Here is a 12,814-nt window from a genome sequence, read left to right as displayed (position 1 = left end):
ACTTCCTATGATTCATCAAATATATCAGCTTCCACAAAAATATTAAGCAGCACAAGAGTCTTCAAAAATTGATAATGATAAGCATGTTTCTTGAGCATCAAATCAGCATAAAAGAATATAAGACTTCTTTCGAAAAACATTAAAAAACCTTACCGACCCCAAACATTTGAATGAAACTGAACAGTGATTCATGACATCAAGTGTCGCACCTTGACAAAACACAGTCTCCTATTAATCTGGAAGACTGTGGATAAACCTTTCCTGGCCCTCAACCTCCCAACCAATGTGTAGTTCACATCAAATGCCAACATGTGCATAAGTCAAGTAAAACACATGCACACCAAAATAAAGAAAACAAAATGAGCTCTGCATGTTTTTCATGAGGACCCATGCACAGTAGCATTTATTGATTTGCCACATGGTGGGCTGACTAACACAATGCAAGCTCTGTCTGAAGCATTTCTGTCTCACTTCAATCTAACAGTGGCCCAGAGTGACAGGCTTCCCAGTGAGAACAGCTAACACTGAGAGCTTTCAGCACAGATGCACTGTAAGATGCTGACCGTGCTGTAAAACTGGAAGGTAGCAATAGTCCTGCGCAACCAGCTGTACAAATGAGCTGTCTGTTCCCACAGAGACCCGACAGAAGGATACATCTCCATCACTGGAGCCTGCTGTTCTGCTGTATTCTCACCTTATATTCTTGGTGGACCTGAAATATCTGTAGAGACTAAGACAGCTGGGATTCATAACAAAAAAAATCAATGAAGGTTTGAGAACAGCGCTTGACGGTTTAATGGTTACAGCTGGAGGGCAGGCAGATGTAGAAGCACTCAGTCTTAGGTAACATCAGTAGGGAATGTCTGACCATAGTGCACATGGTTACAGAAATGGCATAATATGCTTAACACCTCCTCCCACACTTAACACCATTTCTAAGAGCATGATATAGTAATCTCCACAGGTTAAAAGGACTTTAACACTTATTTAGAGGTTCCTGCATATAACTTATAAATTAAAATACTATCATGTTATTCTAATGAAAATATAAAGTAATCCAGCACTACACTGATATTTGTCAAATGTATCAAAGTAAGCACAGTAGAGAACTGACTACATGTACAGCACAATAGCGGACTGTGTCTCAAAGCCTAGCTTGCTGCCCAAAAATGCTGTCAAGGTTGGCAGCTCACTAAAAAAAATCAATTTTTGCATTAGTAGGACTGTGTATCCCATAGTTTAACAGCTGTCAAGTCTATCCTTTTCTCTGTTAGGACTATTACTGACATTTACTGCTAACAAACAACTGAAAATATCACTTTTATTGTGCAAACTGGGGTGTACATGTGGCATTATTTATGGCTTCCTATTTTTATTTATATATTTTTTTTATCCCTTCCTGTTTCGATATTCATAATTTCATATTTTCTACATTTTCATAATTCAAAAGCACTATTTTCAACAATATTTATGCAATTGTGATTCATCTGTAAATGCATTTATATCATATATAATATACATTTATATTTGTGTGGCATTAAACAGTCTCTAGAAATGCAGGATGAATAGGATTGCGTCTCCCATTGCTTAACAGCTGTCAAGACTTTCTTATAGACTTTCACTGACGTTACTACTAACTAACTACTGAAATGATCACGTTTATTGAGTAAACCGTGGTATTTATGGCATAATTTATAGTTTACTGGTCTTAATTTATAATGTCATCAACCAGTTTCAATCAACTGCATATGTAAAACATTATTTTCAAAGCATTATTTCTGCAACTGTAATTTCCATGTACATGCATTCACACACCACATACTGTACATAAACCTATTTCTGTATGTGTGGCATTAAACAGTCTCTGTAAATTCAAGATTAATAGGATTGTGTCTCCCATTGTGTATTAGCTGCCAGGACAATCCTTCTCTCTGATTAGAAATCTTAAGGACGGTTACTGACATTTTACTGCTGAAATGCTCGTTTTGGTGTGCAAACTATTGTGTACATGCTGTAATTTGATCATTTACTATTTTAATTCATAATTTTCATTCATCATCTTAAGTTTACATTATTTCACATTATTTTCAAAGCATTTCTGCCACTATAATTTTTTACAAAAACGCATTTATACAATATGATTATATAATATAAATATATAGGCTTACACTTTATATTTGGTATTTTGGTTTAAAGCAAATGCATGGTATATATGCAGCATCTGCGCATATGGCACAAGGATTATAGTCCGCATGTGCTCAATTAAATTTCAGCTGTCAATGTCTATAAACATACTTGGCTCTAGTGCATAAATACTAAGTTACATTCAAAAGAACCTGGTATCTGTTGTTCTACAGTAACTACCCACAGAAGGTGCAAACAATACAATGCTGTCGCACTCTTCGGAGTTCTTGCGTAAATGAGCAAATGAAATGAAGAATGCACGTGTAAACAGACATGAGGGTTTAGGAGTTCAGTACCTCATTAGGACCCTCCTGCAGCACGTCAAGCAGATTTCCTTTAGACAGGGATGCGATCATTCTTCCGACTTCTCATCAAGGTGAGAGGAGCGCGAGTGGAAAATGTGAACGTCCTTAGTCAGCGAGAGCGTTTTAACCGCATATCGGAGGAACTGAGGTAAACAAAGGAAACTACATTAACCACGGCGATGGCCATATGTGCCTCCCCGTTAGCTCGCTAGACCTGAAACAGGATACGAGGTGTACGCGGATGGGGAGAGAGGTAGTGCGCATGCGTCCGCAGCAGCTGCTCCACGGTCGTTATGGCGACGCTTGAGCTTATGTCGGCTGCTTTCTGTCTCTAGCTTCTGCGCTGGAAAGTATATTGGTCTGGGACCGTGAAATGCACATTATACCTGTTCTGACTGAAATGACTCATTTGAAGTTAAATTAAACTTCTTTAACGCAAAGCACAGAAGATGTGCTCTAGCCTGGATATCACAACCTGCTGTCCCTTCTTGTTTAAAACCCAACACCACACCACAATGTGTAAAAATCATGATGTGAAATCTGAAATTCTGTACGCAGTTTACTCTGGCTTCATTGTGTACAGCCCCATTAGACCACATCCTTCCTGCCTGCCTCATGCTTCCTGCTTCTGCCTCGACACTATTTTATATAAAAAAAAACTTATAACAATTAAGCTTTTTTCCCCCTATATATATTTACACTGAGTTACAGAACCATTACTATAGAGATAAAAGGCTACCTCTACAATTAGGGCATGTTTTGTCTATTATTTTAAAGGGGTCATATGATGCGATTTCAAGTTTTCCTTTCTCTTTGGAGTGTTACAAGCTGATTGTGCATAGATAAGATCCCTGAAGTTGCAAAGACTAAAGTCTCAAAACCAAAGAAATATTCTTTATCAAAGTTAAGACTCTGCCACGCCCCCTAAAACGGCTCGTTCTAACACGCCCCCACATATCTACCTCATTTATTTATTTTTAATTAAATGTCTGTCTCCCCCCCCTGCTGTTAGAATTGCAACTGAGAGGGAAAAATATGGTTCTAAATAGCCAATAATAATAATAATAATAATAATAATAATAATAATGGATTTTATTAAATTTAAAAAAATGATTTTATTAAATGTTTTAAATCTTAAAGTTTTTTAAAATGATGAATGAAAATGATAAAAGATCAGCAATTTTTTTTAAAAAACAGCACATTATCAGTTATACAATATATACCACAAATTGCACAACAAAAAATATATTTTCATTTTAAATTATAAGCCACAGGCTTGGTAGAGCTCATTTATTTAACTATACAAAATATTTGTTTCATGCTTGGGCTGCCCACTAATAAGATTTCAAAAATTATAATAAAGACTTTTTAAATGATAACAACAACAACAACAACAATGCCATTATTATTATTATTTTAAAAGTATTTATTCTAATTTTTGAAATTTGAAACCTTATTAGTGGGATTCAAACATTTAATACATTTCAAAGCATTATTTCTACAATTGCAATGCCTGCGTAAATACATTTATAATATATACCTATATTTGTGTGGTATTAAGCAGACTTTAAATAAATGCATGGTATATATGCAGCTTCTGTGCAGTGTACATATGGCACGAAGATCATAATAATTTATTTAAAAAGTATTTATTATAACGTTTTATTAAAAGCATGATAATAGCAGATAATCTAAATAATAAATAATCTGTAGACAGTTAAATGAGCAGTACTGAGTCTACTGGTAAGATTTTAATTATTTCTTTTATGGTGCAAACTGTGTAATTTATAGTTTACTGTGGCTTTTTCTAAGATATTTAACAGTGGCTCATCTGAATAATTAGTTCCATATGCCTTTACAATTCAAATCTTCAGAGACCTCATAAAAATGCAGTGTGGCTCATATATAGCACAAATTATTTCATTTATTCACATTTCTATCACACTTCAAGCTGAAATCCTTTAGGATTACACCGGTCCTCCACTTCTGAGGTTTTTATGTGCTCATCATACTTACAGATTTCTCCACAGATGGCGAATGCAGCATCTTGCTGATCTACGAAGTGATAAACGTTTCAGTGGTTTTGATTTGTTCATTATGTTACGAACCAGTTGATGATGGAAAATCAGCCAAGCCTCTCCCAGAGATTTTCATCACTTACACTTCAAGACTTTAGTGTTTGCTTAAACGGCTGACTCCGACTGAACATCGCTCACAAGGCGAGAAGAATTTTTACAATTTACTGAAACTTGTAAAGACAAGCGGGCATTCTCAGCAGCAGCCTCTGAACGTTAAAACTAGCGTTAGCATTCATAACATTACCAGAAATCAGTTCTTAAAGTTTAGCGGCCTACCTTAGGTTTCTCCCGCTTTCTTGACGATATCATTAGTAAGTTTGGTAATCCACCTTCATGTAAATATAGTTATAAATGTCCACCAGTAGAAAGTAAATCACAGCAGCAGACTTCTGAATCTGCACCGGTCATAGTTTCTATGGTTACCAGAAACAGAAGCACGTGCGCTAAACAGCCATTGGTTTAAATAGCTTTTCTGAGTTGACATTAAAGTGGCTGCAAAATTAATAGTGTAAGTGTTTTGAATCATCCCTGTCGAGATGAAAGGCTAACTTTACCCTGTGTTGTATGATTTTATTTGACCGTTTTGTATTAGTGGCCTGTATCTCCCCCTGCTGTAAAAGCTGCAAACTGTAATGCAGGCAGAAAACACACATTTCTATAATCAAAACCGAATAGTTATTAAAGTAAATCCCAAGTGACACATGTTTAGCTGTTGTAGGTTTGTTTATTAATACTAAAAAAACAAAACAAATATCTGCACAAGAACAACCATATATAGTAACAAAATTTAAAAATATATAAATGTATCAATAATTATAAACCTTATCACCTTCCAATGTAGTGTTTTACAGGAATACAGCATTTAGCACATCAGGCTCACTGCATATTAAAGACGATATTGGCAATCTGACATGCTTAGTTATATGATAAATGTTTACTACATCCGAAACAGCTTTTGAGTTATCAGTTGATTCGATTATATTTCATACAGTTCAAAATAAAGTCAAGAGTCGCAAAGAATCTAAAAACAAACAGAACCAAACAATTTACAAAGCAATACACAAAAGTTAATACAAAATCCAGTGTCTCCTCTCAACCTGGAAAAGTTCATTCAGGCATTTCTAAGCACCTTTCAATAATCGTTTTCTTTGCTCGTGCATGCAGAGCTCTTATTTTTCCCCCCTCATAATCTTGTTTTTTTCGCCACAAGTCTAGATATACATCCAATGTTTTACTTTTCTTTCTCTTTGCACACAATTTCTCAGTGCTGCATTCAATGAAGATATATTTGCAAAGACACTTTAGCTTCCAAATAATGCTATATTTCTTTTTTTACTCACACTTGTAAGTTTTAACTGAGCTTTAGATCATATTTATTTTCACTAAATTTCTGTAGATATTTAAATCTTTAGACCGCAACACAACCTACTGATATTTCAAGGGATATAACTCCACTTGGCACACACACACACACACATATTTGGGCACCTTTGCTATTACATAAATAACATAAATTACTTGGATTTTGACTTAACATGTAAATCTCATTTTGCCCATTTATTTGTTTTTTAACTAGAGCTGTTAAAGCACATAATGAAAGCTCCAAGCACCGCAGAACTGAGCAGAAATGTACACCCATCGCTTCATTTTTTTTTGCTACGCGCCTGTTCATCATCAACTTTTTAATATATTGTGGGGAGGTTATGGACGTTCATGCTGGGTTTGGACTGACTAGACATTTGCAATGACCAGTGAAACAAAGACAGTGAGTAATTGAGATCTTTCATGTGGCTGTTTGATTGATAAATATGCAAATACATAAAACACAAAGCTATCAAAATATAGAGTATGTACAGGTTGCATATCCTGTCAAAAGTCTCCTATAATAAGTGAGAAAATCCAAAAGATTGAACCTTTTAAGCCAGATATCTTGTTTAGGAGATCATCTGTGTTTTAAAGATGGGAGAATGGTTTAGAAAGATCTCAGTGTCATCTACATTCAGCTCAAGAAAGCAAGGAATCAGAGATATGCATCGGACGAAGATTTCAAATGAAAACATTCCTATATAACCACAATTATGATACATTCGTACACTTGCAATTTTAATCATACTTTTTTTTTTTAATAATTAAAACATCGTACCTCCATAAGTGTGAGCCTTCAAGTTTAAAAATGAGAGATTTCAAGAACTTTTGGAAAAAATGTACAGTTATGATTGGCTTTATCACTCCATCTCCATGAAAACTTTTTATTAGGTTAACACACTTTATCATACAACAATAAATGTAGGCAGTAATGAGCACCTTGTGACTAACACGGACTTGTTAGTAATACTAGTAATGGTGGAGAACTAGCCACCAGTGTAATAAAAGAAAGAATGTACTGAAGCAAAAGTCAAGCCAGAAAAGGTTTCTTGGCAGTTTGGAAGTACTGGTTCTGCCTAAGATATGGAGTCAATACCAAAGCGTGAGATAGTGGAATGGTTTGTGATCTCGAAGTGCACAGAGCCTGGAAAATAGCACCTACTCACTAGAAACAATTACCAATACTGGTAGAGTGCGTAATAATTTAAAGGAATAGATCCCCCAAAAATGAAAATTTGCTGAAAATGTATTTATCCTCATCCTCAGGTCACGCAAGATGTAGATGAATTTGTTTCATCATAGAAACAGATTTGGAGAAATTTATTATTCCATCACTTGCTCACCAATGGATCCTCTGCAGTGAATGGGTGCCGTCAGAACGAGAGTTCAAACAGCTGATTAAAACATAACAATAATTCACAACACAACTTGAGTCGCTCAGTTAACATCTTGTGAAGAAAAGTTGCGTGTTTGTAAGAAACAAATCCATCATTAAGGCGTTTTAACTGTAAACCATTGCTTCTGGTCAAAACATGAGTCTATAATACATAATTACTGAGATGTTTTTATCAGCTGTTTGAGCTCTCATTCTGACGGCACCCATTCACTGCGGAGGATCCATTGGTGAGCAAGTGATGTAATTTCTCCAAATCGGTTCTGATGAAGAAACAAACTCATCTACATCTTGGATGGCCTAAGGGTCAGCAAATTTTTGGGTTAACTATTTCTTTAACCAAGAGTGGACTGACCCCAGAAGTGGTCACATTATAGTGGTGATTTAACTGCAATAGTGAACTATTGTACAGACTTAAACACAGAAACAACATGAGAATCAGTGCTCCAAATAAAAATTAAAGTCAACCATCTTACCCTGTTTTCACATCCCAGATATTTCCAAGTGTATTTCACCTATTTAAATATGTTCTTTATACAGACAGACACACTTCTTGACGTCTTAACCTCTAATAAACATTAATCATTGATGCAACTTTTTCCATTAGCCTAAACCTTGCTTGCTTATTATATACTTACTATCAGTAATGCAAATGTTGTAGGATGGATAAAGAAAAAATCCTAGTAATTCAAAAAAAGTGCAAAAGTCAACAAATAGATTAAACACAACTTTGAAGCCACACCTTAACACTGTTGCGATGAAAAAACAAATAAGTACACATATAATCATGTAAACATATAAACAAAGCAGCAAAATGAAGCATTATCACAAAATTTGAGAAAATGTTGAGAAAACGTTGCTCAATGTGTGAAAAAGCAACAACCTGTAGGGGACAGTCTGTCTCTTTGCACTCGAATTTCACGATCTGAAGACGTGCACGGCTCGAACCACGTACTGTCGGCAGATGGGACACTCGTTCATGCGTTTCCCACACTTGCTGCATGTGACCATGTGGCCGCACTCCAGCAGAACGCAGTCAATGGGAGAGTCCATGCAGATCTTGCACAGGTTCTCCTCCTGGCCGCTGGGCTCAGCAGGATCAGCTGGAAGAGTGGTGAGAGATTCAATTATCAGTCACAAATTCAATAACCGTCTTACTTTAAAATAGATTTTATATAGCATTTTGGGGCTAATCGCCATGGTATAAAACATACCTGCTTCTGTTTTTGTATTTGAAACTGAAAATAAAAAGAAAGTGCAAAAACGTCAATTACAGTAAACTGAAGAACAACAGTATACACTATGACGATTTAAGTTACACTACCATTCAAACGTTGGGATCGGTAAGAATTGTATTATTTTTTAAAGGTTTCTTATGCTCACAAAGGCTGCATTTATTTTTTTATCAAAAATACAGTACAATTAGTAATACTGTGAAATATTATTACAAATATAACTGTTTTCTATTTACTTTCTATTTTAAAATATTATTTATTCCTGTCATGGCAAATGGTATTTTCAGCAGCCATTATTCCAGTCTTCAGTGTCATGCCATGATATATTTTATGATACATTTTTACATCAGGATTTTTGTTTTTGATTAATAGAAACAACAACATTTATTTCAAATTTTAATCTTGTAACATTATACACTACCAGTCAAAAGTTTTTGGACAGTAAGATTTTTATTGTTTTTTCTAAACAATTCTCCTCTGCTCACCAAGCCTGCTTTTTTTTTAATCCAAAAAAATCAAAAGCAGTAAAATTGTTAAATATTTTTACTATTCAAAATAACAGCTTTCTATTTAAATATATTTTAAAATGTAATTTATTGCTGTGATGACAAAGCTGAATTTTCAGCATCATTACTCCAATCTTCAGTGTCACATGATCCTTCAGAAATCATTCTAATATGCCGATTTGCAGAAAGACATTTATATTAATGATTTCTGAAGGATCATGCGACACTGAAGCCTTGAGTAATGATGCTGAAAATTCAGCTTTGCCATCACAGGAATAAATTACATTTTAAAATATATTCAAATAGAAAACAGTTATTTTTAATAGTAAAAATATTTCACATTATTGCTTTTGCTGTATTTTGGATCAAATAAATGCACGCTTGGTAAGCAGAGGAGAATTGTTTTAAAAAAAACATTAAAAATCTTGCTGTCCAAAAACTTATGACTGGTAGTGTAAATGTCTTTACTATCAATTTTGATCAAATGCTGAATAAAAGTATTAATTATTAATAAAAGTATTAAGCATCAATAATAATAAAAAAAATCTTACTGAACTTCCAAACGGTAGTGTATATAAACTAAGATGTTTTTTTAGTCGCACATTTATTCCAATCTGATGCTGTCATTTTAGCTATCCATTTAAATACTTTGTTTTGTAAGAATATTTCTACTTGTTTGGAAAAAAAAAGCCACAAATAACAAATAATAACCAATAATATTTTCATAAAACAATCAAAACAATGAGATTTTTTGCGTTACTAGTCCAAGTCTTTAAGCACTAGGCAACCCTACCACTATTATGGTTTCACAGTGTTCATGCAGAAAGACGTACCAAGGTTGTGAAGGTCTTTCTGATCATTAAAGAGGTGGGTGACCTTCTCCATTAGTTCCCATTTCTCACAGCAGCCCTGGTAGTTCACAAAGTTACGTGCCAGAATCTCCTTCAGCTGCCGCACGCTGAGGCCTTCAATGTCCTCCACCCTGCTCAGGTCAGACAGAGAGGCTCTTCTGCTGTGCACCAGCGTCTCCTCACTATCTGTGGACTAAGTGAAGCGCAGATAAAACACGATTATATCTGGACAAGAGGCTTCTACTATTCACAAAAGCACAGCATGTTTCATCCATACCTCTTCCTCATCATCCTCATCATCTTCTTCGCCCTCTTCATCTTCTCCATCTCTATCTCCATCTTCCTCCTCCTCCTCCTCACCCTCTTCATCCTCGTCGTCGTCGTCCTCCTCCTCCGTGAGGGCTTCAGATTCTGCGAGAGGATGGGAAGGCAGAGGAGGCACAGATGGCTGTGATCGGGATTGGGCGCTGCCGCTGCCCCTGGGAGTTTGTTGAGCCAGCACCAGCTCCACCAGCTCCTCCTTCTCTCGGCACATCTGCGTGGGGGTTTCGTGCAGGTGAAGATAGTCACGGAGGTCCTTCACCTTCAGCCTCATCAACTCTGCCCGTTCAAAGAAAGTGCAGTGGAGCCGCTGACAGGTGTGGCACATCCGTGGCCGGAGGTCCATCTGCACCGAGCAGCGGCTGCAGAAGTTGTTTTTGCAGTCCACGCAGACATGCTATGAAATAGATTGAAATCCAATTAGAATTTATCTGGACTTTTTGCTTTAAAGGGTTAGTTCACCCCAAAATTCTGTCATTAATTACTCACCCTCATGTCGTTCCAAACCCATAAGACTTCTTCGGAACACAAATTAAGATATTTTTGATGAAATCTAAGAGCTCTCTGACCCTGCATAGACAGCAACGCAACTGCAATGTTCCTAATCCCAGAAACGTAGCAAGGATATCGGTAAAACAGTCCATGTGTGAGTGGCTCAACTTCAATTTTGCGAAGCTACGAGAATATTTTTTGTGTGCAAAGAAAACAAAAATAACATAATTAAATTTATTCAGCAATTCTTCTCCCCGAGTTACTGTCTTCCGTAAGCAGCGTTGTTTACGTTCAGGAGAAAATGCGCGCATGCTGAATGTAAACAACGCTGATTACGTTCTGGGGAAAGCGCGCACATGTGTTATGGTTCTCTCCAAAATGGCGGAAGACGGTAACTCGGGGAGAAGAATTGTTGAATAAATTGTTATTTTTATTTTCTTTTGTGTGCACAAAAAAGTATTCTCGTAGCTTCGTAAAAGTTGAGCCACTGATGTCACATGGACTATTTTACCGATGTCCTTGCTACGTTTCTAGGACTGGGAACATTTCAGTTGCGTTGCTGTCTATGTAGGGTCAGAGAGCTCTTAGATTTAATCAAAAATATCTAAATTTGTGTTCCGAAGAAGAACGAAAATCTTATGGGTTTGGAACCACATGAGTAATTAGGGTGAGTAATTAATGACAGAATTTTCATTTTGGGGTGAACTATCCCTTTAACAGCAGAATTGGAGTAGACGGAACATGATTTACCGTTCTTACGGTGTCAAATTGGCCTCCGCAGGCCTTGCACAAGTGTTCGGGTGGTGCTGGGAGGGGGCTGGGGCCCGAGTTTGTGTAGGCCTGGTGCCATGAGCTGCCGTTTTCTTCCACGGTGGCGGTGATGTCCACACAGAGCAAGCTATAACATAAGGTCTGCACAACCCATCCTGCTCATACAACAAAGTATTAGTTCATCTATGATTAGATTATTTATTCTGTGAGTCAATCTATGCTTGTGTTTGCTATTAATTCATATTTCCCAAAAGGAAACAAAACTCTCTATCACTCTATGATGAAGGATTTGAAGAAGTGACCCTATTAAATTAAGTTTTATATAAGAAACACTTCAATGTTGATAAGCCAGCCTAACTAATAAAATAACTGCAGATCAAATCAGACAAATATAAATTACAGTCAGTGTAAAAATTTCATTTTCAAAATTCATTATAGTCAATTTAACCTGTTTTTTTCCATAAAGTCTATAACATCTGTGACACTCTTTTTGGTCATATTAATTCTATATTATTACAGAATGTATTAATATTTTGCTTTTATTTTAATATCTTCAGTTTCTCATTTTAATTTCAGTCTTAGTAATTTTGTCATTTTTATCTATATATCTATCATACATTTATTTTAATTCTGTTTTATTTTTTATTTGAGTTTTACATCTAATATTTGTTTTATTTTATTTCAACTTTATTTCAATTAACCAAATTGTTTTTGAATTGTTTCATTTAAAAATAACATTATTAACAGAGTTGATATTTTTAAAACAAAACAAAACAAATGTTTTATATGGTGCGTGGGCATGTTAGAATAATTTACCAAAGTATGAACAAAATAAAGTAAAAATGACAGTTCTTTGGCCCTGCTCGTTATCTAAAGAAGTAACGGTAAGGTGCGATTGCTCTATTGAGCATTATGGTGATGCATGTATGCATGAACCCAGAGAGCTGCCTACCTAGACTGCCTTGCTATGTCGGTCGCTTATGATGTCCAAAAATGCTGTCTAGATAGGCAGAACACTGGGTTTTGAGACACAGCCATAGACTGTATCTTGCAGAATATTATTACGGTAACTGAATGCATATGAGATCTTACCCAAAATATCCGTTGCAACGTCCTATTACAGCCATAAAATATGTGTTTAATCGGGAACGCATGAACGATAAAATACTAAATGAACGAAAACGCTCTGTCCAGAAATATAGGTGAAATCGCTCTGCAGTTCCCTTGACTAACGCAAAGAAGTGTGACGTAAGAACGTGTAATCACGCGAGAAAAGCAGGCGCCTGCCTAAACGAGGGTTTCTTCCAGTGTTG

The 12,814-nt window shown here is 35.9% G+C and overlaps 2 protein-coding genes across 5 annotated transcripts in view; both read right to left on the bottom strand.

Moving 5' to 3' along the window:
* Positions 1-4,887, bottom strand: part of LOC107548193 (dixin-A) — a 42,121-nt gene extending 37,234 nt beyond the window's left edge. For 2 of the 3 annotated variants that reach the window (XM_016228797.1, XM_016228798.1), the window contains exon 1: positions 2,481-2,728. In XM_016228797.1, coding sequence (XP_016084283.1) covers positions 2,481-2,540 — 60 coding nt within the window. In that variant the 5' untranslated portion in view covers positions 2,541-2,728. Of the gene's footprint in view, positions 1-2,480; positions 2,729-4,843 lie in introns of those variants that run through there. The other variant, XM_016228800.1, reaches the window with a different exon arrangement.
* A 2,738-nt stretch (positions 4,888-7,625) lies between these two features.
* Positions 7,626-11,652, bottom strand: LOC107548192 (E3 ubiquitin-protein ligase rififylin-like). 2 transcript variants are annotated; one of them, XM_016228796.1, is made up of 5 exons: positions 11,481-11,652; positions 10,195-10,635; positions 9,900-10,110; positions 8,540-8,563; positions 7,626-8,428 (listed from the first exon to the last, which is right to left on the bottom strand). In XM_016228796.1, exons 2-5 carry the CDS (start codon positions 10,582-10,584, stop codon positions 8,244-8,246), a joined length of 810 nt encoding a protein of 269 aa, XP_016084282.1. In that variant the 5' UTR covers positions 10,585-10,635; positions 11,481-11,652; the 3' UTR covers positions 7,626-8,243. The 2 variants fall into 2 exon arrangements, with proteins under 2 accessions (XP_016084282.1, XP_016084281.1); XM_016228795.1 differs by having other exon boundaries at positions 11,490-11,559.
* Between the last annotated feature and the right edge of the window lie 1,162 nt (positions 11,653-12,814).

The sequence above is a fragment of the Sinocyclocheilus grahami genome, unplaced genomic scaffold (assembly GCF_001515645.1).
Source record: "Sinocyclocheilus grahami isolate Dianchi unplaced genomic scaffold, SAMN03320097.WGS_v1.1 scaffold344.1, whole genome shotgun sequence".
NCBI classification, from domain to species: domain Eukaryota; kingdom Metazoa; phylum Chordata; class Actinopteri; order Cypriniformes; family Cyprinidae; genus Sinocyclocheilus; species Sinocyclocheilus grahami.
Note: the sequence above shows the minus strand (reverse complement) of the source record. Positions and strands in the feature narration are given on the sequence as shown.

Bases quoted from the DNA above. Each gene is read 5' to 3' on its own strand.
- LOC107548192 (XM_016228796.1), bottom strand. From the start codon at position 10,584: ATGGACCTCCGGCCACGGATGTGCCACACCTGTCAGCGGCTCCACTGC. The intron at 10,111-10,194 runs GTATGGATGAAA...CGCTTCACTTAG, and splicing joins ATGAGGATGATGAGGAAGAG to TCCACAGATAGTGAGGAGAC. The intron at 8,564-9,899 runs GTACGTCTTTCT...TTTTATTTTCAG, and splicing joins GAAAGACCTTCACAACCTTG to TTTCAAATACAAAAACAGAA.